The 24,863-nt window shown below is 32.2% G+C and overlaps 4 protein-coding genes across 10 annotated transcripts; 2 read left to right on the plus strand and 2 right to left on the minus strand.

Moving 5' to 3' along the window:
* Window positions 1-3,080: 3,080 nt before the first annotated feature.
* gb (genderblind) lies at window positions 3,081-7,363 on the plus strand. 2 transcript variants are annotated; one of them, XM_066735027.1, is made up of 10 exons: window positions 3,081-3,920; window positions 4,060-4,279; window positions 4,660-4,882; window positions 4,977-5,092; window positions 5,167-5,292; window positions 5,373-5,517; window positions 5,598-5,721; window positions 5,824-6,024; window positions 6,092-6,419; window positions 6,524-7,363. In XM_066735027.1, the coding sequence occupies exons 2-10, from the start codon at window positions 4,150-4,152 to the stop codon at window positions 6,583-6,585; spliced, it is 1,455 nt and encodes a 484-aa protein (XP_066591124.1). In that variant the 5' UTR covers window positions 3,081-3,920; window positions 4,060-4,149; the 3' UTR covers window positions 6,586-7,363. The 2 variants fall into 2 exon arrangements, with proteins under 2 accessions (XP_066591124.1, XP_066591125.1); XM_066735028.1 differs by lacking the exon at window positions 3,081-3,920 and having other exon boundaries at window positions 4,143-4,279; window positions 4,680-4,882.
* A 467-nt stretch (window positions 7,364-7,830) lies between these two features.
* Window positions 7,831-8,928, minus strand: Vha14-1 (V-type proton ATPase subunit Vha14-1). Its single transcript, XM_066735708.1, has 6 exons — window positions 8,831-8,928; window positions 8,692-8,752; window positions 8,540-8,621; window positions 8,391-8,473; window positions 8,189-8,311; window positions 7,831-8,113 (listed from the first exon to the last, which is right to left on the minus strand). The coding sequence occupies exons 2-6, from the start codon at window positions 8,743-8,745 to the stop codon at window positions 8,084-8,086; spliced, it is 372 nt and encodes a 123-aa protein (XP_066591805.1). The 5' UTR covers window positions 8,746-8,752; window positions 8,831-8,928; the 3' UTR covers window positions 7,831-8,083.
* A 104-nt stretch (window positions 8,929-9,032) lies between these two features.
* On the plus strand, window positions 9,033-12,138 carry ric8a (ric8 guanine nucleotide exchange factor A). 2 transcript variants are annotated; one of them, XM_066735707.1, is made up of 10 exons: window positions 9,047-9,340; window positions 9,416-9,555; window positions 9,618-9,748; window positions 9,812-10,098; window positions 10,293-10,459; window positions 10,527-10,776; window positions 10,838-10,982; window positions 11,050-11,197; window positions 11,693-11,812; window positions 11,881-12,136. In XM_066735707.1, the coding sequence occupies exons 1-10, from the start codon at window positions 9,260-9,262 to the stop codon at window positions 12,005-12,007; spliced, it is 1,596 nt and encodes a 531-aa protein (XP_066591804.1). In that variant the 5' UTR covers window positions 9,047-9,259; the 3' UTR covers window positions 12,008-12,136. The 2 variants fall into 2 exon arrangements, with proteins under 2 accessions (XP_066591803.1, XP_066591804.1); XM_066735706.1 differs by having other exon boundaries at window positions 9,033-9,340; window positions 9,618-10,098; window positions 11,881-12,138.
* A 346-nt stretch (window positions 12,139-12,484) lies between these two features.
* On the minus strand, window positions 12,485-24,739 carry LOC136778647 (dystrobrevin beta-like). 5 transcript variants are annotated; one of them, XM_066735696.1, is made up of 17 exons: window positions 24,287-24,739; window positions 22,148-22,336; window positions 21,843-22,059; window positions 21,693-21,775; window positions 21,457-21,608; window positions 21,277-21,385; window positions 21,036-21,202; window positions 20,833-20,960; window positions 20,651-20,749; window positions 20,359-20,440; window positions 20,181-20,219; window positions 19,986-20,098; window positions 18,680-18,845; window positions 18,315-18,610; window positions 15,810-15,955; window positions 14,446-14,505; window positions 12,485-13,937 (listed from the first exon to the last, which is right to left on the minus strand). In XM_066735696.1, exons 2-17 carry the CDS (start codon window positions 22,305-22,307, stop codon window positions 13,672-13,674), a joined length of 2,283 nt encoding a protein of 760 aa, XP_066591793.1. In that variant the 5' UTR covers window positions 22,308-22,336; window positions 24,287-24,739; the 3' UTR covers window positions 12,485-13,671. The 5 variants fall into 5 exon arrangements, with proteins under 5 accessions (XP_066591793.1, XP_066591791.1, XP_066591792.1 ...); XM_066735694.1 differs by having other exon boundaries at window positions 19,980-20,098; window positions 24,287-24,738; XM_066735695.1 differs by lacking the exon at window positions 24,287-24,739 and adding an exon at window positions 23,357-23,737 and having other exon boundaries at window positions 19,980-20,098.
* Window positions 24,740-24,863: the final 124 nt, after the last annotated feature.

Raw genomic sequence — 24,863 nt, forward strand, 5'->3', positions numbered from 1 at the left:
TGGACTCTCGACGTTGGCTCATTAAGTTCACCTAATAGGGGTCCATCTTTATTGATGTGTAAATCGTTTCCTCGACGTAGTAGTTCTTCGTGTGACAACTCGGATCCACACCAAGGGACAAAGAAAGTAAGGGTAATTAGTTACTGAGGAGAGTATCAGTCATGATCTGGTTGACCTTTGTGTGAATTAATATTCACGCTCGAGAGGAGGAAGCTTCTCAACTAACCGCTGGAAAGAAGTAACAATTTCGTTAGCTTCTCTATTCACTTACTTTTTGTAGCATGCTAATTAATTTATATCTTTGTCTGTCCTTGAAATTCTCTATTATAATCTGAAATGTAGAAAAATTTTCCTTGAAAATCCTTCCACATTTCGTGTTGAATACTCGTTTTTTTAAATTTATTCTAATTTTTTGTTTTGTTTCAGGTCGAGCGCAAAAGGAGCATTGATGACCCATTGTCCAATATCGATATATACCCTATAACGAAACGACACCAATCATGCGCCAATTTCCACCCTAGGTTAAACTGAGTCAAACCGTCATTCGGAATCGAGCCGTCGTCGGAGGAGGACATACTGGCAAATAATTTCTTTTCCCATTTCTCATACTTGTTTAATTTATTTTATGTTTTAGGAAGAACTCTTGTAGGCCAAGGCTACCAAGGAGTAGGGAGTAAACACTGTCCGTTTACTTAAGTCCCCATTTATTTAAATAATTTCAAGGATAGGCAAATTTATTTTTATTATTTCCTTTCTTTGTTAATTCAAGTACAGATGTTTGCTGAGAAGTGGACTCTCGAGTGTTAACTGGCTCGGGCCGATCCTCCTTCAGTGACTATCAACCCTTACTTACTTTGTCCTTGTGGACTCTCGACGTTGGCTCATTAAGTTCACCTAATAGGGGTCCATCTTTATTGATGTGTAAATCGTTTCCTCGACGTAGTAGTTCTTCGTGTGACAACTCGGATCCACACCAAGGGACAAAGAAAGTAAGGGTAATTAGTCACTGAGGAGAGTATCAGTCATGATCTGGTTGACCTTTGTGTGAATTAATATTCACGCTCGAGAGGAGGAAGCTTCTCAACTAACCGCTGGAAAGAAGTAACAATTTCGTTAGCTTCTCTATTCACTCACTTTTTGTAGCATGCTAATTAATTTATATATTTGTCTGTCCTTGAAATTCTCTATTATAATCTGAAATGTAGAAATATTTTCCTTGAAAATCATTCCACATTTCGGGTTGAATACTCGTTTTTTCAATTTTATTTTGGTTTTTTCTTTTTGTTTCAGTTAGATCGGGAGAGGACCATGGGTAGTGACCATATTGACCAATATCAATATAAATCCTATACGAATCTACACCAATCATGCGCCGTTTCCAACTTGGATTGGACCAAGTCACACCGTTGCTTGGAATCGAGCCGTCGTCGGAGGAGGACATACTGGCAAATAATTTCTTTTCCTATTTCTCATACTTGTTTAATTTATTTTATGTTTTAGGAAGGACTCTTGTAGGCCAAGGCTATCAAGGAATAGGGAGTAAACACTGTCCGTTTACTTAAGTCCCCATTTACTTAAATAATTTCAAGGATAGGCAAATTTATTTTTATTATTTCCTTTCTTTGTTAATTCAAGTACAGATGTTTGCTGAGAAGTGGACTCTCGAGTGTTAACTGGCTCGGGCCGATCCTCCTTCAGTGACTATCAACCCTTACTTACTTTGTCCTTGTGGACTCTCGACGTTGGCTCATTAAGTTCACCTAATAGGGGTCCATCTTTATTGGTGTGTAAATCGTTTCCTCGACGTAGTAGTTCTTCGTGTGACAACTCGGATCCACACCAAGGGACAAAGAAAGTAAGGGTAATTAGTCATTGAGGAGAGTATCAGTCATGATCTGGTTGACCTTTGTGTGAATTAATATTCACGCTCGAGAGGAGGAAGCTTCTCAACTAACCGCTGGAAAGAAGTAACAATTTCGTTAGCTTCTCTATTCACTCACTTTTTGTAGCATGCTAATTAATTTATATCTTTGTCTGTCCTTGAAATTCTCTATTATAATCTGAAATGTAGAAATATTTTCCTTGAAAATCTTTCCACATTTCGGGTTGAATACTCGTTTTTTCAATTTTATTTTGGTTTTTTCTTTTTGTTTCAGTTAGATCGGGAGAGGACCATGGGTAGTGACCACATTGACCAATATCAATATAAATCCTATACGAATCTACACCAATCATGCGCCGTTTCTAACCTGGATTGGACCAAGTCAAACCGTTGCTTGGAATCGAGCCGTCGTCGGAGGAGGACATACTGGCAAATAATTTCTTTTCCTATTTCTCATACTTGTTTAATTTATTTTATGTTTTAGGAAGGACTCTTGTAGGCCTAGGCTATCAAGGAGTAGGGAGTAAACACTGTCCGTTTACTTAAGTCCCCATTTATTTAAATAATTTCAAGGATAGGCAAATTTATTTTTATTATTTCTTTTCTTTGTTAATTCAAGTACAGATGTTTGCTGAGAAGTGGACTCTCGAGTGTTAACTGGCTCGGGCCGATCCTCCTTCAGTGACTATCAACCCTTACTTACTTTGTCCTTGTGGACTCTCGACGTTGGCTCATTAAGTTCACCTAATAGGGGTCCATCTTTATTGATGTGTAAATCGTTTCCTCGACGTAGTAGTTCTTCGTGTGACAACTCGGATCCACACCAAGGGACAAAGAAAGTAAGGGTAATTAGTCACTGAGGAGAGTATCAGTCATGATCTGGTTGACCTTTGTGTGAATTAATATTCACGCTCGAGAGGAGGAAGCTTCTCAACTAACCCCTGGAAAGAAGTAACAATTTCGTTAGCTTCTCTATTCACTTACTTTTTGTAGCATGCTAATTAATTTATATCTTTGTCTGTCCTTGAAATTTTCTATTATAATCTGAAATGTAGAAATATTTTCCTTGAAAATCTTTCTACATTTCGGGTTGAATACTCGTTTTTTCAATTTTATTTTGATTTTTTCTTTTTGTTTCAGATGAGGCGGCGCCGCCTCCCTCCCCGACGGTGTGCCACCTTGTCGTGGTGGGGAGGCTCACTTCTACAAGATCCTTTCCGACTAGTAAATGATTCGAATTCATTTTCTGGTCTTTTGGAATCTTGTAGAAGTGCCAAGAGCACACCACACCTTAACTATACTATAGTTTTCATTCCCGGGTTGAATTATATTATTTAATCCATTACTACACTATCTGAGGCCTGAGCTACATACGATTTAATTTCCCATTGTGTATATACACAGTGGGAAATTGAATTGTGTGTGCTTTTAACTATAGTGTAGTATATCATTTTCCATGTTAAATTACAGAGTGAAACTAGCCGAACCACACACGATTCAATTTCCCACTGGAAGACGAGTTACATAGGTTGCATTCAGTAGTGACAACAGTTGCGGAACTGTTGAGTAATTCTTTTTAAACTTCTACTTCTATTGTATAAAATTATAGGATCTAAGAGTAATAGCCAATAACATACACCGCTCCCTCAGCATTTGTCTCTAATGCGCGTAATAAGAGCGATGGTGTCTTTTCAAAGTGGTTCCTAAATGCATCAAAAAGTTAGGAAAAGCCATACTTGGCGATTACTTGCATCTTGCATCTGCCAAAAGTGCGAATGACGATTAACACGATGAAAACATACCTTAACCCTTAACTGCTGACTAAAAACTAACTTCAGTTATGTTGCTCCGATTCCAAATCTGATTAATCGGGACGAAAATAGTTAGGTTAAGCTGACGCCTGACGGTTATGTGCACTGTGCATTTCTCACATGTTCGGTCGGCGTTTAGTCAGATCCGATAAAATTTGTGTAGTACAACGATCAAGCTTTTATATAGCTTTGCTCTCCTAAAGAAATTCGACTGATTATAATCAAAGGTAAATAAAATAAACTGAAAACCATAATATTCATTCGTTTTATAAAATTGTAAAGATTTTTAAAGTAAATTTACTCGATGATGGAGCACATGCTGCTCATCAAATGTTAATAAATAAAAATAATAAAAATTAATTTTAGATCCATTTTAAATTATTATTTGACAAGTTCGATTTCTCTAAGGAGGTATAAATTGTATTTATGAAGTGCATAAGGTTATAGATAATTAAAATGGGAAGAAAATTATTTGAAAAAGAAGCAGATTTGAAAGCAAAAGATAAAGATGATAAGGTTCAAATGAAAAAACAACTTGGGCTGCTGGAAGGAGTGGCTATAATATTAGGAATTATTTTTGGTTCAGGTATTATTCCATATACTGTTTTCAATTAATTTTTTGCATCATGTCTAGTGTATATAAGCTATTGAGATAGCTTATATAAAGGGTATTTCAGATAAAATAGCCCAGAACATTGACATAACATGCTGTTTAACTTCGTAACTACAAGAGTTAGCAGTTAGCAGTTTTTGCTATAAGACTTTTTTGAAGCATATTTTGATTTGCATTCAAAAAAGTCTTATAATAAAAATTGCTCTCTTATAATTACGAAGTTAAACAGCATGTCATGTCAATGTTATGTCAATGGTCTGGGGAGTTTTATCTGAAACACCCTCTATATGTAAAGCTTATATTTGACAAGAATATTTTAAGGTCGTATATCTATTAGACTAAATAAATTTTAGGAATTTTTATATCTCCTAAGGGTGTAATACAAGAAGTTGGTAGTGTTGGTGTTTCTATTATTATTTGGGTCTTATGTGGTCTACTGTCTATGATTGGGGCTTTGTGCTATGCTGAACTGGGCACCAGCATACCTAAAAGTGGTGGAGATTATGCTTATATACATGAAGCATTTGGTCCTTTGCCTGCTTTCTTATATCTGTGGGCTGCTAATTTAATTTTTGTGTAAGCTAAGAATATAAAATCAATTAAATTTAAAGTTACATTTAATTATTAACATTGATTATCTTATTAATTAGTCAATTGCTATTTGCTTTAGACCTACTACAAATGCAATCATGGGATTGACTTTTGCTCAATATGTCTTACAACCATTTTTCCCAAATTGTCCTATACCAGATAGTAGCACACGTCTTCTTGCAGCAGCAGTAATATGTAATAAAAACATTTCTTTTATTCAGTAACAAACTGATAAACTTCAATGTTAAAACAATTATTTTTTTTTTTAGGTATTTTAACATTTGCTAATTGCTATGATGTAAAAGAGACATCAAAAATGCAGAATGTATTCATGTTTGCTAAGGTTGGTGCTCTTGTAATTATAATTTTTGCTGGTTTAACCTGGTTGATAACAGGTAATTTATTTTGATTACTGTTTATATTTAAACTGTATTATACTTTGTGAACATTTGTTTATTTATTTAAAATTATATAGGACATACAGAAAATCTCCATAATGCTTTTGAAGGTACAAACTCTGATGCAGGAAAAATAGCAGTGGCTTTTTATTCTGGTATATTTTCATATTCTGGTTGGAATTACTTAAATTTTATGACTGAAGAACTAAAAAATCCTTATGTGTAAGTATACATATAAGGAATATAGAATTAAAAGAATGGAGTTACATATATAAGAGACTTTATTTTTGTATTTTTTACAGGAATCTTCCTAGAGCTATTTACATATCACTGCCATTAGTAACTTTAATCTATGTAATGGCTAATGTAGCTTATTTAAGTGTCCTTACGCCAACTGCTATGATATCATCCCATGCAATTGCAGTGGTCTGTAGAATAGAAATATTTATACATTTATTTATTGTTTCAGTTGTGGCTTCTTTAATTTATAGCTGATTATAACATAGATTTTGTTAAAATTATTTGCAGACATTCGGAGATCAGATACTTGGTGTTATGGCATGGATAATACCTGTAATGGTAGCTATATCTGCTTTTGGAGGGTTAAGTGTTCATATTATGACTTCTTCTAGGATGTGTTTTGTTGGTGCAAGAAATGGTCATTTTCCTTCATTTTTAAGTCATATCCATGTCGAGAGATTTACACCAACACCTGCCTTAGTATTTTTGGTAACTATTTAAATGCTTTAATAAACCTTGGCAAGATATATTTATTCATTAACGTTATTTCTTTCAGTGCATTTTATCCTTAATAATGCTATGCACAAGTGATATATTTGTACTAATTACATACTGCAGTATTGTAGAATCCTTTTTTATTATGCTTTCTGTAGCTGGAATTTTATGGCTCAGATACAAAAAGCCTAAACTTGAAAGACCAATAAAAGTACCATTATGGATTCCAATCACTTTTGTAGCTATTTGTATATTTTTGGTTCTAGTACCTTGTTATGAAAGGCCATATGAAGTTTTTATTGGTCTTGCCATTACAGTTTCTGGAGTTCCTGCATATTTTGTAGGAGTTGTATGGAAAGATAAGCCAAAGTGGTTCCAGAAATTAAATGGTTTGTATACTTCTTTTTTATTAAGATGAATAGTAACATTACATTAATAATATATCAATAAAATTATTTATATTTTATTTGAAAGTAAATTTTTTACTTTTCAGTTAAATCCACACATGCTATACAAAAATTATTTATGTCTTCAAGAGAAGAAAAAGATGATTGATTTACCATTGCAGTTTTCTTTGTAGAAACAAGAATCACAACAATTGAAGCATTTTTTAGAAATATCAGATATGTATTTCATGATGTTCTTTTCAGTTTTATTACAAAAATTTAAGTACTAAATGTACACTTTATGTACATTAAAGTTTGAAACATTAACACAAACTTTTGATACAGACTTTTAACTTAAAAAATTCTATATTTGAATCTCAGATAATCTTTATTTATTTATTTATTTATTTATTATATCACATATAATAAATTGTGCATTCTTAAAAAAGAATTATTTAATAAAAAAATAATACAAGCCATTTAAGACTGTTATTTTAAATGTTATTATATCAAAAGTTTGATTTCTTTAATAATTAGAATGAAATACCACAGGTGTCTTGTATAGAGATGAGATTTAGAATCATTAGTTTAATTTCTAAAAAATTAAATGAAAGTCAGCAGAAACATTTAACAAAAAAGTTTTTAAACTAATTTTGTATCCAGCTATATGCACATTATCATATTTATGTAATAAAGACTGAGTGTTTAATTGCCTTCACAAAAAGTGCAACATAGAAAAGTTTACTATTTTATATCTTTTAAGAAATATTCAGATCAGTCACTATAAATAAAGAGAGAGTGTAAATAAAATTATACAAATATATTTAAGCATTGAATGATAATGAATACTTTAAGATAGTGAATATACTCATCTGCGTAATAATATTGATGATTATGTGTTTTCTAATATAATTATTTGTATATAACAATCCTGAATAAAATCTAAATTTATGAAAAGTAAATAAGTTATAGAAAAAATTTATTTTGAAGGATAACATGATTTTAAATTTTCTCCATATCATTAAATCAAATCAAAGAAAAATTTACAATACAGGGTATATCGCTCAAGACACAAAAAAATATGAAAATAAGTCATTTATTTTCGAAATTAACAATATATTATTTTTTTCTTAGAATCTTTTTAAAACTTCTATTTATTATCATTGTAAAATGGCATTAAAAAATAAATTGATATATTAGAGGTTTGAAGATAAATGAGTTACAACCATCCTTTACTCCATTTTCAGCAATAAACCTAGTATATATTTATTGATCTAGCATAATAACTATCTTTTAGGATAGATCAATAGATAAATAGATACCTAATTAAATTCAGTTTCTTAAACTAATATAAAGTATATAGTTATTTTCAGTATAAGAAAAAGTCAATGATAGAATAATGAATTTAGTTCGTTTGTTTAACATCTTTATTTATTCATTAATATCTCTCTGCTTTATAAATCTAGTTATACATGACTTATTGTTTACATGAAACTACTAAAATTACAATATGCAATTTTGTAAATCTTTATATTTATTTCTACAACAAAAAAGTTTGATAATTGATATTTCTATAAATTGTATCAGGGTACGTTTTAGTACAATATAAAATAAGGAAATGACAAATAAAATCTTGATAATTAATGTACATTTTTGAAACCTTACAATTAATGAATATCTTCTGGATTAAACATACCCTAAAAAAATTTGTTAAGTTATATTAGCTAAGAATAAATTCAGATAAGTATAAAGTATGATATGTTAATGCAAACCTTTGCACGTCTCAGTATAGAATCTTTACTAGCATCATAAGGATGATCTTTACTTGGAATTTCTAATACTGAAGGTATAGGCTGAGTGTGTCCATCAATAACATGACGAATCATTTCAGCAACCTGACAAAAGGAAGCATATTTTAACTTTTATCAAAAACTAAATTGTAAAATGATCTATGTACAAACTGAGCATTTTTACATTTTGATTTATAAGAATTATATCAATATCATCTCGTTTAATGAATCTTTTGAAAGTATCCTCAATTTCACCAACCGCAGTATCTGTAATCAAATAAAAAAGATAAAAAAATAATATACTATTGCATAAAAAAAATCAAATTTATTTACTTTTATCAACAACCATAAAGTTTGGTTGACGATGTTTATTAATTTCACCAACCCCACCTAAAAGGAAACCAACACATGTGTCCTGTAAAAATGATGGCATTAGTATTTAATTTTCCACAAAACAAGAATTTACTTTTAAGTGGTAAACTTACTTCATCTCCAATTACAGCTAACAGTTTACCTTTACTAGCAGAATGAAGCGCCATTTTTCCTCTGTTCAATCAAAAAATACTTCAATAAAATATTAAATTTATTTGTACTCTCCAGCTTTTTAACTTTCTATGATTCTACCTAGTCTGTCAGCTGATTAAACGTCACGCGGGTGGACCGAATCGAACGAAGTCTATTATGGGCGCACAGCGGCCACAGCGCACAGTAGTGCACCACGCATAGTCAGTAGCTAGCCTAGCAGTAGTAGTGTCGTGTCGTGTCGATCAAGGTAGCGCCGCCAGCCGTAGTGAGTCAAATCTTTAACTATATTTTCTTTGCGTGTTATCATCTGAACGCCGAAAACTAACTAAAAAGGCTTATGCAGAACGGGAGTGCTCACTTAATGCAGGCTTATGATTACATACAATACAATGTGTATAGGGATAGGGTCAATAGAACTTTTGATGTTTTAATTGAAATATTTGTGGAATATAAAATATGTGTAGTTAAAAATACTTACAAAAAAATCGTAAAATAAAGATTTGTAAGTATTGCACAATAAATATAACTATGGATCTTCAGATTATAAATGATATAATATCTGGAGGTTATGAAGGAATGTCAGAATATTTGACAGAATTCATCAAAATGGTAAGTTGACTGACAAAATAACAGATGTATTCATAAAAGTAAAATTATTTAAAAAGAATGTTTTCTTCTATACAGTATAAAAGTGTAACAAGATTTGAAGAATTAGATAATAAAAATTTAAGAGAAATGTTGTGGAAGAAGTTACTTAGTTTTTTAAAGGATCCTGTATATGAATCTCAGTGTTTCTCTTGTCTTTCAGCTTTAAGAATTCTTAGGTAATATAACAATAAAAATATTGTTATAAAATATTAAAATTAAAGCCCTAATTTTGTTGTAGTCGGGATAAAACCAATTTAGAAGACTTAACAGTTGATCTTTTAGATAAATCTGAAGGTCTTAATACTATACTTTATCATGCAAAACTTACAACAGAATTTAACAAGGAACAGGAAATATCTTATACTGATGGTAATGATAACAATATTTTTAAGAAATGCATGACAATAACAACATTTCTTTGTCATTTTGTAGCTAACATTGAAGCTCTGAAGTTATTGTGCAATTTATTGTATAATAGTTCAGAAACAAGAAGATTGATAAAAAATTCAAATTGCTTGGAAATTCTTATGGGACAAATAAATAATCATTCGGATAGTATACCTCAAGATATAAAACTGTTTCATTTCAGAATTCTGTTTCTTATTACTGCACTTGAAAAATCATCAAGATCTTTTATAAAAGAGGTTTTAAATGGTGACATTTATCTTGCTGATGCATTAAAAAGTTGCTATAGAATATTGCAAGAAAATAAAACAAAAGTGAGTAGAAAATAGCTGGTATGAATGAAAGAAATAAATAATAATGTTTATCTAAAATTTATTTACTTACAAAACCAAGTGAAAAAGAGTAAATATTTTTCTTGCAAAGTATTAAAATTTATTAATTTTTGTGTATAACAACCAATGTTAAAAGTTAAGATCATTTTTTTTTACTGCATAATTTTATATTTTAGACAGAAGAAGTAGCCTTGTCCTGTGAAATTTTAAAAATATTATTTAATTTATATATTTATTCTGATGAAGAAAATTTAGAAACAAACAAAACTGTGAAAAGTCTTGCAGGGACATTATATGAAATTTTAATCCTGAGTTCTTCTATAGAATCCAATGAGCTTCAGAGGTAATTATTTTTCTAACTATCTAATATTAAGAGACTTATCTTCTAATTTTACAATATTTCTTTCTAGCAATGTTGTAAACTTATTAACTGTACTACCCTCTGGTTATTATTCTGAAATTATTCCTCCTCTTCAAGAAAATGTAAACACAAATTCTTATAGTAATAGAGATATGACCTCTATAGATATTTTGTTAAAGTTTTTGGACCAAAGATTGAGTTTGAATACAGATCTTATAGAAAGCATTTCCCCAATAATAACTGCATTAATTAAATTAGTATCAAGTGAAAAAGCTATTAGGAAATATGTTCGATTAAAGGTAATTTGAGATATACATCTATTTCTTTTTCAAAAATTATAAGTAACAAACTTTTTTTTAGATATTACCTCCATTAAAAGATGTTATGAAACGACCAGAAGAAGGAAATACACTAAAAGCTAAGTTGTGTAAATTATTAACGACGCCCTTGACAGAAGTTAGAGATTTAGTTGCAGAATTTTTATTTATATTATGTAAAGAGAATGGTGAGTCTATAGAAAACCATTTTATTTTTCGTACAGTAACCATTACTACTATTTCTGTTTATTTCAGTAAATCGCATGGTAAAATATACGGGATACGGTAATGCAGCTGGTATGATTGCAAATAAAGGTCTGTTAGATCGAAAAATTCCAAAAACGGCGTATTCATCAGAATCAGATAATAGTGACACAGAAGAATACCAGCAGTACAAAGAAAAGTATGTCTAATAGCGAATTTGGCGATTTGCAATAGTGTGCATTGAATGTATCTACATATAACTATGTTATTAGAACTTCTTTTTCCAAATTCAATATTATATAATTCGAAAATGCAAATACTATATTAACAAATGAAAGCTTGTAGAAAATAGCAGTTCAACAGGCAACTTGATTAAATGATTCTGGGCGTATACTATACCGTTTTGAATGTAAAAAATTTAGTTAAAAAATATAGTTTTTATATTTACTCTCTTTTCAGAGTAAAAAAAATAAATATAAGAAATAGTTATACACATAGCGTACAATAATGCAAATTTCCATATTCGCTATAATATAAAATTATAATTTTGAAGTTGGGACATTTAATCTTGTTGTATATAAGAAGCTAGTGCCTAGACGGATATGTCCGTATGGTACTTTTCGTCGAGACACTACTATAATTCTTGAAAAGAAAATTGATGTATGATTTGTTCATTACGTTATTATTTTGACAGAATCAATCCAGTGACAGGTTGTTATGAGCAACCCAAGAAGAATCCAATGGAAGGAATGTCAGAGGAGCAAAAGGAATACGAGGCTTTAAAGCTTGTCAGCTTAGTCGATAAATTAACAAAGTTCGGTTTTGCATATAAATCTTTAGCTTGTTTTCCATCACATTTTAACATTTTCTATTTCGTTATAGAAAAGGAATAGTACAACCTTGTCGTATTGGTGAAGATGGTAAACCAAGACCTATAGAACATGTATTAGAACTTCAAGAAGACTCTAAACAAAATATTTTTTCCCGTCAAGAATCTGACTCTGATTAAAATATACATATATGTATGTCTATGTATACATGAATGTGTTGTGTAATTCCAAAAAAATATTGTTAGGTAGTAGTTATTAAAAGAAAATAAAATAAATATTAGATAAAAATAATGGCGGGTATTTAAAAGACCAAAAACAAACAATAAAATGCTAAATATATTTGTCGATATTGTAGATTCTTTGCACGTTTCCAAAATAGGTTTTGCCTGCGCGTTAGTAGCGCTAGGGGGCGGGCGCTAGTGCGTTTATCATCAATAACGGTTATTAATCTTATCTTTGTTGCACTATCTAATTAATGGTTCCCATTTTACCCGCGTAAACCTGCGAGCTTTGAAGAATATGTAAAACGAGAAGTCACTAGCACATTTTACATAATTTCTACTAATCTATTTAAGATTTATTCTATTTGATTATCTGCTCCTACTGTCAAACGATCAGCTGTAATGTTTATCATACAAGGTAAGAAAATTTTCTATTGTCATTCTATATTTTGTAACCTCATTTTTATTCAGTACTTTACTTATGTAGCAGCTACATAACTTCGGTACATTATTTATACAAATTAATATAATAAAACTTAATCTCTATATACAACTGAATATTTTGAACAAGAGCTCTATCATTATTTTACATAAAAACTTTCAATCATTGTAAATAGTAATATCTCTGCTATAGGAACTAAAATAGAAATATTTCTATTTATAAACTTAGCAGCATATAAACAACATTCAGATTCTTGTTTACTAAAATATTCTTGATGCTAATAAGCCTTTGGTTTATTCAGCTCAATTATATTTTAGTGTTTCTTTGAGAAATAAATTTACATTGGAAAATTCTAACTATTAATTATTAATGTTTGTGTATATAGTTGAATGCACACTATATTGAAAAGCTTCTATAATATTCTGAACTAGTTACATTATTCTGTTATAGAATTGCCACAACTTGAAAATTTTCAATTACAGATTGCATTAAAATCGTTGGTATGAATGTACAAAACAATTGAATATTTAGAAGTATATAATACTAAGCAGAATGAGTTATGTGTATTAAGATTAAAAAACATTTGAACTTATTTATTCTAATTTTCATTTAATTTGGTCAAATATATTTAAAAAGTAGGCAAAGGTATTTCATATATCAACAACATTATATCTGGTTAAATATTTCAAGCATATTTGTTTCCATTTCTTGAATTGTCTGCTATATAGAATTCTATTATTGTATCCTGTATGAGTTTTATGTATTTTATTATCACTGAACCATAGAATTATTACTGACTTTTTGTTCAGTATAGGCCTAGTATTCGCTTTAGGTATTTTTTAATCTTATATTTAGTACTCTCATGTTGAGAAGTCTCATAATATAGAAATGTGGAAGTATGGTCATCATAATTATCTCAAATTAAATGCATCCAAGATTAATGAAAAAATCCTGTTAAAATTATCAAAAAAGTTGACTTATCTCAACTATCAAGTCTTTGATGAATTTGTCCATAAAGTAGGTTTATTTATGTATAAAGATTGTAGTAAATTCAAGTTGACAAAGTATCCAATATTGTAAGATAAATATTAGATAGATTCATTCAGATTTCATTAAAATTTTAATGTTTTTATAGAAATTTGTTTTATTCTGCCTGATGTTGATTGTATTTTTTATAGTTTTATCGATTACCCCATCTCTTCACAACTTCTGCCCAATTAGCTTCTTCGCTATCCTCCTCTTTCTGACCATCAGCTTCTTCCCTTTCTCCCCTTTCATCAACTTGCTCTCTGGATGGCGTCGTCACAGGTGTTTGAACTGCGTTAGCATTGCGCGCCCGCAATTCCGCCAAAAAGTCATTTTCCTGTTGATAACGACGTTGCAACTCCTCTCGCCATGAATTACCACCTCCACTACTATCGTCTCCATCCTCACCAGCCTCGAAGTCTAACAACAAATACGTCATCACTTATTTAATAAAACAGATTTACCACATCTTTTGCTTTAAAATATTATATTTACTACAAATAATATATACATATAAATATCACGCTGTGTAAATAATTGTTGTTGCTTATCTTTTTCAACAGATAGTTTAAAATTTATTACCTTTGTTAATATTATTGCTGGTATGTTTATGTTACAATTATTAGAGTATGTTAAAGTGCTGTATTCTAAACGTTAATGGAGGTTGCTATGAAATCATATGAGATAAATTGATAATTGGGTAACTAAATCTAAATCAATCAATGCTGCGTGATTATAGGTCTAGTAATCTATAGTGATGTTCCTTACAATGAATGTTGTTTCTAAGGTAATGTGTTTTTCGCACTATTTATATGGAAGAAAATGTTGAAATTTAATAGAAAGTTCTATATGTGCTAATGTTAATATGAAGAAAGGCAGCAATAGGAAAAGGAAGAGTTTCCTTTTTTAAACAGTATTCAACTCTTACCTAATGGTTTTCTGATGTTAATACGGCCTGAGTTGTGCGAATGATCCTCCTGGTCTGAGTCTGCAAGCCACCAGGATACATTCACAGAAAGTGCATCACACACATTCCACAACACGTCTAGAGTGTTATTTTGTATAATATATGAACTGTATGTTTCGTCGGTCTGTTGAGTCAGATTAATATCTGTCTCGTGTTCAGTTAATTAAAAAAAACAAAAAGTAATACCAGTTTTTTTTCTTTTCAATGAAAAAAAGGGAATAATTATTACAAATTTTAAGCCACGTAGACAACATAGAAAATAGAGATTTAAAATGCATGTCTGTAAAAATGTCTGGTTTGATCTGCAATTGCCAATTAAAATGTTAGTACACCAAGGGCGATTTTTTTTTTTTTTCTCGAAATTTCTTATTAGTCGCTTGTGTTTCAGTGTAACTGTGCTATTTCTAGGCTAAAGTTTTCTAGGTCTATGCTAAGTCAGAAAAATTGAATTGAAAATGACATGGCAGGCAAATACATAGCGTGTAGGAGAAAATGTTATTATAGAGTATTTACATTTTTATAAAATTACAAGAATCTGGAATATATATATTTTTTATAGAATGTGTACTCATGCATTAATTATATTATTCTATCATATTCTTCAACATTTTCCTTTGTTTAATGAGGTATCTCTATCGCTCTTATCAGATATACCTGTTTTTTTCTTGTTTGTAATGATTGTCAAGAGTGTTTTCATTGTTTTATTTGCAGGAAATGAATTATGAAAAAGTAGCACCTTTACATGCTGTAGGATTCTACTTGAGAGACAAAATATGAACTCTACATGCCTGTATACATTTATTGCTATTGCTCCGAATATTTGAAATAGAAAATAATGGAATTTCCAGTTAATGATTGATAAGTTAATATCGATTGATATGTGGATCAATAAAATATCTAGCATTCGATTAATTTGAATAAATTGATGTAGCAGTAATAGGTGTAAAAAGAGAATGTAACATCTAAAATGTATCTCACCTGTACTAAACTTATAGAAACAGAGAAATTACACTTAATAATTTGAGATGTATGTTATTACTCATTTGATAAATGTTTTCATGCTATCGGTTAAAGAATTGCAGCAGTGGCATTTCATCAATTTTTCATAGATGTTAATGGTCCGATTGTGTTTTATATTAATAAACAGTAATTATCGCAGGGCAGATTTTTTATTAAATTAATTATTGCCACTTCCACATTGTTTAATAAAATATTGCTACCCTTTTATTAGACGATTCAGCTGAAGAATGATTAAATTGATTACTACAAAAGTCTGTCGCATTCATAGCTGATATTCACCTGCATGAAATTGCAGCTCAACATACCTGAATTTAATTCCCTGACGAGTGTAGACATGGCATTAGTAACACTGTCGGCAGCTACCAATAAGTCGTTTCTTAAGGATCGGCCCAAGCTATTATTCGCACTGCTGGAACCACTGCCTGGCAAGCTGTTTGTCCTGAACGCAGACCTGACATCGAAAATCTCTATTTTCTTTGCGCAAAGCAACTCTCAACAAAAATTTAAAGAAAATAGCATCATGCCCTATATTAATATGTAAGCCTTTGAAACATCCACAGCACTATGTCACAACAAATATTTTTCTTTATAAGCAGAGACTAGCAAGCTTTTGCAAAATTTCTTAAATCATAAACAATCATTGCATTTTGTGACATGAAATATTCTTGAAATAAAGTTACTTATGATCTACGAGTCTCTTTACAGATTAAATTCTTTTCTTGTTCGATCCTTTTTTTACTTGGACATGGTACATATTGCTTATTGGAAGTAGTGCTATTAGATATGTAAAAAAAAGGGACAAACAAGGAAACATTAAAAATAATATATTTGCAAAAATTAATATTGTCGCACAAGCGTAACTAAATCGTTAAGTACACAATATGGAATCCAGGATAATGATGATCATGCCTATCATAACACAATGTATAGTCAAACCGTAACCAAGTTACTAGCAATGCACTTATTAGCAACATATTCAAATTAGACTTATAAAATGAATAAAATGGCTAAATTACATTAATAGTAAAAGGCTGCGGTTTTACACAATAACAAATATTATTTAATAATTTTGCTACGTTTCTCTGCGCATCTCATTATCTTTCTCTGGAAGGTGTGATATATTAAGTAAAATTGCCTATAAAATTCGGGCCTTCGCAGATTACTTTTACATAATTAAATACTTTAGAACGTGAAAAAAGCTTCTCTAGTTTTTGTTGCGATACGATACAAATGCTTTCTCTTTCATGATTAAATTAAAATAATACGGTATAATATTATATATAAATTTGGATTTTGTCTTTTTTTAAACAACATAAAGTAATAATAAGTAATTTGATGAGCAAATAGCTTATAATAAAATATAGTGAAGTAAACAAGCAACGTAAATTAAGCAACCGCGTTATTATCCTAATGACATATGGTTTATATCAATGCTCTGAGCTAACGGGGGTCAACACACATTTATTCGGGATTATGGATTTATTATTTAGTACATTTCTTGCTAACTAGTAAAAAGAATAACATGATTAATACTCGCATGCAATGATAAAAATAAGGAAAAAATTTTGTGCGGAACTAAAATCAATGTGCAACTTTTCTATCTCGTTCACAATTCTAAAAATCAATTTCCATGTCCATTTTAACGTTTTGAAACTTGATACTAAATGCAATCTTCTGGTTTAATTAACGAATTTTGACTTTTAACGTATTCAACAGTAACTTTTACTGACTATTTTCATATGGCATATGGCAAACTATCATTTTCAAAACACATCATAATGATCTCAATCTTAATTGAATACTTTTGTATACAGGGTGTCCAATTTTGATACAGACGCGTCTCAAGAATTCATTGATAAAGCAGCTGTAGCAAAATATTTTCAGATAAAAAAATTGTTTGACGTCGAGGAGGTCATAAGAAGGTATCATTGGCTTCACCTTGAAATTTCATTTAAAGGTCACTTTAAGTTTTTCAAGTTAAGCCACCTATTTTTTATTGCATTTTCTTACAGCTGATCTTAAGAAATTTCCAAAACACTATAAATTCTCATTTGATCCAGTCATTCATTACATACTTAAATTAAAAATTATAAGTAGATTTCTACTGTGCCTGTGTATGTGTAACAATTTCATGCACTGCTTCAGCCGGATCCACACTTATAGTATACAATTTTAAATCGAAATATCTTGTAAAAAACTGGATGAAATAATAAATTTATGTAGTGTTTTATAAAGTTCTTGAGGCTAATTAATATAAATGTAATTCTTGGATCTAATTAAAAGACACGGTAGTGTCTCGGCGATAAGTACATAACGCCGAGCGCTACCATATAACTTATACAACAAGTTTGACCATCCCAATTTTCAAACCGATTTATTTCCATGAATGGTCCATTGTCATTCATATAAATGTAATAAAAAAAACAATAAATGACTCCATTTGAAATACTTGAGGTGATCTACACGTTACCATCGAATGATTTTTCAAGGTTAAACCAATAATACAACCTACATTCCTCTCAAGGTCAAATTACTTTGTCAGAAACATATCTGATAAAATCTTTGTTGAAGATTTACCAATGTGTATTTTCTTAAATGGAACACTGCCTAAACATATCTAAAAATCGTCTATACTGAAATAAATATCTTTTGTGATTTAAATTTTCCTTCCAAGTAAATATATATCATCTTTTATACGATAGATTGCTTTATATTCTCGCTATCACGATTGCCTTTCTCTAGTGTAGCTAAAACTAATTCAACAATTGGATTTTTGCCATTCGTAATGTAGCTTTGTCATGCCTCCCTACCTTACGTCCCCTCCAACACAAGACAGGCTATCTGGAATAGGATTCTGTAGGGTCCCAAGCATTAAATTGCCTGGTGGATTCGCTACAGATGTGGCTGGGACAGAGCTTTGATAGCTTTGAGACATTTGTGGTTGGGTTGGCTGTTGTTGTTGTTGTTGCTGCGGTGCAACTGATAATGGACCACCTGGTGTTGGTGGTGCTGATCTACTACTGCTAACCGAGCCTGGTGGCAATGGAGGCGATTTTGTACTACGTGGTGAACTATTTGGCGTAGATCGTGGCGATGCTTGATGATTCTGCAATAAACATTCATTTGTCATTCTTGAAAATAAATTATTTAATATTGCACCAATTTTTGCTCTTACCTTTAGCATTTTCATTAAACCTTCCAGCTGTACCATAAGCTGCCTTCTAGAATCCTGCAGTGTTGCTAAATGCGTTTCCAATTCATCTTTTCTTTGACGCAAAGCTCTTAATTCTGACATCAACGCTGGATTTTCCAAACCAGCTGCTTCAATCTCTTGTTGCCTCCTGTATAAAACCAAAAACGTTTCATCTTAGTGCAAATCGTCGACATTTTATGTTGAATCTACAAAGACAAGTAGGTACGTGTACACTGACCGGAAGTAATGGCGTTCATAACTCTTTACTTTTGCTCGCTTCATTAATCTGGTTAGATTAGAATTTTATGTGGCTGTGTGAGAAATAGAGGAGCAGAAAATATTTCCTTCAGTTTGGCGTGTACCGGAAATGATAAAAAAAAATTATGCCCTTTGGACAATCATTACTTTAAAAATGAGAAACATTACAATGTGTCGGGTAGGATAAAGATGCAGCTTTTTTGTGAAACTAATTAATAACTTGAAAAATATAAATTTACATAAGAAAATTGGCTGCAACTTATATATTCTGATTAAATTTACAATAAGATACGTATCTTTAGATTTGGAAAATTTAGGTTACAACCTTAAAAGAAAATTGTTTAAAAACATTCTTAAAATCATTCTTAAAATCATCTTATTTTTTACAACAAAATTTGAGATACGTAATATCAAAGAATTTTTTTTTAATTTGTAAGATACGTCATTAAAGTAATAAGAGAATAATTATGTAAAATCCAAATAATGTTTGATTTTTCATTTACCAATCGACGGTCGTCCAAAAGGCACATATTTATCATTTCCGGTCATATTTCAAACTGATAAAAATTCTTTCCAGTTCTTTACCATTCATATTCTAGATGATGCATCATTTTGGTGTCTTCATTGAGCCAAAAATTTATGGGTTTAGATTTGGGTCTCTTTCTACCTGGGCCTGCAGCACTTGGGGCTTTCAAGAGGGGGGGGGGGGGTGGTAGAGGCATCAAGAAGCATATACAATTAAGAACGCTATTAGTCCGGATAATGTACATATAGTGTCACGTCAGTGTATGATTCTAGTGAACGAGTGTTGCTCCCTTGAAAGTTATTTCACAAACAGCTCTTTATTCTGTTTGATACGGTTCTGTATGTCTGTGTTTGTTTACTAATATTTCTACTATATGCAACCAAAGTGATTAAAGCTGAACTGAACTGAATTTAGTAAACATGCATGATTCTAGGATGGTTCGACAGGATGATCTCGAGGTTTAGGCTCAATACAAGGAGCAAAACGACACAGGTATACCTTAACCTTGCAATCTCTCTCATAATTTCCTTGTTTTTTGCCTCTAACTGTGATATCAATTCACGTTGCGCTCTCGAAGCGTCCAAAGCCGGAAGACTGACATCCGGTGGTACTCTGCCCTACAAGATCAATTAGAAAATTTAATATCGTCAAATATCACAATGTGTCTAAAATGTAGTATTTCAGAAATTGAGAACTCACTGCTTGGTCAGCCTGTGACAGTCTAGATGCAGCGCGTGGCTGAAAAGCAGTTAAAAATAAAAGTTAGAGGTCATATAATCCACGAATAGGCATAGGGCTTAATTGAGTTTAATTTAATATAGCGCGAACGTGCGGTGGTTTCGATAATAGCATATTTTAATTTTCTAAATCAGCTCACCATGGTTCTAGCTTCTTGCGCCAGTCGTTTTGCATAGTGTGCGATTAGTTTGTGTTCATCATCCAGTCTTGAGCTGTCCATGCTATGTTGTATTGAAAGGATAATTAATTCATTAATTATTTGCACTTGTAACATAGCCTACATTCATTTTTGTATTTCCAGAGAGAACACTATGAGTATCCCGTTATCTTTGTCAAGAGTTGAGCATTGAACAAAGACTGTGAAATACTTGATGTACTGCTAGTACAAAAACAAACAGTTGCAAATTTTTATCTTCCAGTTATTTACCAACCTTCTCAAAGTCGAACGACTATCCATTGAACCCGAGTCAAAGGGAGCCATAAATCCAGATTCTGGGAATCCATTGTGAGACGGTAAAGGTGATGGTGGACTGGAAACCCAAAAAACGTTGTAAACAGCAATTAAAAATAGTGACGAACATCTGTTGAATTTGTGAAATGAAAAGAAGCTTACACTATATGTGAAAGGTCTAAGGTTTTCTCAGGCTGTTCTGGGAATCTGGGTAAATTATTTTTTCCTTTATCCGGAACGCATCGAAAACTTTTTCTTAAAGAATGCCCGATTTGTTTACTAGGAGACTTCTGCGCATAGAAAAACAGATTTCATTGGTTATAGTTCCAGATAAACGCATTCTTTGCAGGTATATTGATACGTACAAAACTACTATATTCCCTGGTCTCGTGTTCATTAGTGTGAGTACCAGAAACTCTACCTCGCCAGAAGCAGTCTTGACAAAGCTGATACGAGTGACATTTCTGACATCGGTACCGGAAACCAGTAAAATTCTCTTTATGACAAGCGTCGCACGTAACAGGATGAACCACTACAAGAATAAACAGAATTTTTCTGTCATTAAGAGTTTCCTTATATCAACTTTAATCGTCATCTTCTTTTTACCATTTTCAACCGTTGCCATACGATGAAACAATGGAAGCCATATTAAACAGTGTGGTCCCGGATCTGACATAAGCGTATCCAGAAAGTCATTAACAGTAACTTTAGAATTCTGCAAATATCAAAAATGTTATTTTAACATTTTATTCACTTTTTCTGGCGTGCATTCCACGAAGGACTCACAGGGGGAAAAATTGTACAAGCCAAGCCCTCCGAGTATCCAAATGAAGGTGTCTCATAAATGGCTGCTGTTAATGCTAGAACTTCCTTCAGGTAATCCCCAAATCTCCAATGTATCATGTGACCATTACTATCGGATATTTGCGAGTATATATCTGTTCAGTGAATTTTTTAACGATTAACAAAAAGAGGAAAGCTGTACTGCGTTCAAAACGAGGAATCAGCTGACTGAAACTCACATCGAAATTTGTCCATAAGTTTCCCTGCACATAGCGTGGCTAGAGCCACCTTGACTGAAAATACTGTTATTTTATTGTGCTCCCTATGTGCAAAAAAAAATTATTAAAAATTGTTCCATAATTCTTGAAAATAGATAAATAAACAAATACCCGGTTGTATACGCTGCCAATAACCAGTTCATCAGTAAGGCCGTTGTTGCGTCGACTTTAGCTTGTTGAGAGATTGGCATTCTTTTATTTAGGGCATGAAATAAGGAAGACAAAAGTGTTTCCAGTCTTGATACACTTAACGTACTGCTGGGTTCCAGTGTGTTTAACCCATTCTCCCGGAATGCTTCTATCACGTTCCATATATCAACATTGTGCACTAAAAACAAAATGACCCTTATTAATCTTCCAGGAATTCGAACAAAGATTAGGAAAGAGATTAACAATTTTCTACCTTGTATACTTACAATGTACTTTTTTTTGTATAAATCTTAGCTTGCACGAAGTACGATATGAAGCAAATCTAATGTTATCAAAATTTTGTTGTCTCATTTCTTGTAGCAGCTGCAACCTACTTGCCTCCCCGCTGCTGTGGTTACTAGCTCCTCCAGCACCGTCTTCAGACATTTTTCCGCAGGCGTAAGTAAGCTTTTTATCTAAAAAACAGAAATTAATTATTAAACAAATTTTAGTTAAGAAACTGAGCAATTACTTGCTATCAGCTTATCTACTATATTAAGACAATCGAGCAAGTTATATTCATCTGTCGTGCAAACAAGAAACAGTATAGTAAACACGACGAAGGTCATTCAATGATCAGCCACTCCAGTTAGAGGCAATGGCTCTCGAGAATTTTATTGCAAATTCCTTTTCGTGCATTTAAGCCATTATATCAATTTGGAGAATACTTTTTTATTTCTATCAATCGAAAGTTTATTATACCTAATCTAAAAGCTGTTATGGTCTTGTTTTAATAATGGAAGTTTATTTTGACAAATTTCCAGCGTAACCGAACACTAAACTCTAAACATTGGTTTTTTATTCCGCGAATTGAGCATGGACCGGTCTCTGGACGATTCCTCGAAAGAACTTGAGTCTACTTGAAGCTGTATATTTATAGAAATTTCAAGAGCTCAGTTTACTACACAGGAATCAATTATTACAAAATCTAATATTAGCTGTAACGTGTAATAATTTTTTTTGTATTGAGTCAACGCATTATTAATCATAAGCAAAATTACGTTAGAAATGGGGAAATATCAATCTTAATCGCGCCAGCGGAACCACTGAGCATGAAGCAATTGGTTTTGATTATATCAGTGATTAGCTATGGCACGCTGCATAATTATCCAACAGGAGAATAAAAAATTCTTGGCTGGGAGCACAAATGAATTATCACTCGGATTTTTTTTTGATTAGCGTTACTTAGCTAAAGAGATATTAACTGAGTTAGAAGCAACAGTACACGAATTTATTGTGTTAGTAAACAGCTGCAAGAAATGATATTCACGTTCGTGGAACGACAAATAGCGAATGCAACTTTTGTTTACGGTGTCAAATTAAATCGAGTCGTAGAATCATTGTTGGAAATGAAAGAGCGGAATCGACAGGTAGCATTGTTCGCCCCCTCGCGATTTAATTATCGTGTGGAGCAGTGAACTTTAATGTTTACTTACGGAGGTGTTACCCACTCTCGGGACAATTAAGGATTGATTTTCTTAATAAATATCTATAATTCATCATTATCACTATCGTTTCGTGAATAAAGTTGAATGATCTTGAAAAATGTCAAGTCGAAAATTAGAAGTGTACCAGACGCCTGTCGGTCTCGGAAGAATTTAACCATAGCTTTGCTGTAAGGCATTGATTTATTATACGCTAGGATGTTACGTAGAAGCAGGGTCTTAAACCACCAGGAAGTAAAGGAATAATACCGTTAAACAGGAAGTTGGAAAGGAACGAGGAGCGCGCGAATGCCTGGGGTTGAATCAATACAATAAGTAGGCCAGGTGGGGGCGTATAAGATCACTCCAGAAGACACCAGGAACAAGGAATGCGGAACGTTTTCGTACATACATAGTATTCGAAGGGAAGAGGGACGTGAAACGTCCGATCCAACAGTAAAGGCGCGGCCAACTTCGGATCTCAGATTAAAAAGATTCTATATTCGAATGAAATCATTCTAAGATACGTGACCTAGCTTGATTTAAAAACTACGAAATATACAGCAGTTTTTATATCAATTTCAATTAGATGCACCGACGATAACAAATGTCTATTTTTTTAAATAAATATTGAAAAGTATCAGTACCTTTGATATATTTATAAAAAGGACATAAAGTTTTTTACGATTGAGTTTAATACGTATTTAAATATTATCGAAATCCGTTTTTATTATAAAGTCTCTCGTCTGAATACTAGTAGTGTGAAAATGGTCACGAAGCATAATGTTATGAGTCCAAAGTGCAGTGTAAGCGTGCCGTATTCATATATATATAGACATATACACACTCATAAACACACACTAAAGTCGGATAGGTCGCGATGCAGTGACATCATGAGCCACCGCACTACAATCACCTAACCTGCTTTGCCGGTGTACCTACCTCAGACGCTTTCGATACGCGTGTATCAGTAGAGATGAGAAAAAATGCGCACCAACTTTAAACAGTCGTCTTCTCGTATCTCGAGGACACTCCTCGATCTTTGTATCACGTGTTTAACATCTTGACTCTGTTTAAGCATGAGAAAAATCGCTCTGGTAGAAAAAAAGCAGCGTTGTCGTATCTCTGAAATACTCGCTGCTCACAACACGATACAGAACTGTCAATAAGCCAGGATTCACAAGATATATTCCGCCGAATGGCAGGAAGCGTCCGGTCCGGACTAATTTCTTTTGGATGGACGGAACAGCTTTATTTTTATACAAGTATTACTACGACATATGGGCTTGATGCTATCATTAAAACGTCACAATAAACAAGTCTGAAGACACCATAGCGTAACGTACATCTCGAGCCCTGCGGCCATCACTAGTTTCTCTACTGATCGCAATGAAATCTGTGGAGTTGTGGCGCCACCATTGCGTTCAGTACGGAGGAATGAGGAACTGGTCAAGATTTTCCCGCCCAGCATACGTCAGACTCAAATGGCTTCTGCCACGGATAGCTTTTCTCTTGATTA

This window comes from Prorops nasuta, unplaced genomic scaffold (assembly GCF_024137725.1).
Source record: "Prorops nasuta isolate Cenicafe-Biocafe unplaced genomic scaffold, Cenicafe_Pnas_1.2 PNAS00014, whole genome shotgun sequence".
In the NCBI taxonomy this organism is placed as follows: Eukaryota; Metazoa; Arthropoda; class Insecta; order Hymenoptera; family Bethylidae; genus Prorops; species Prorops nasuta.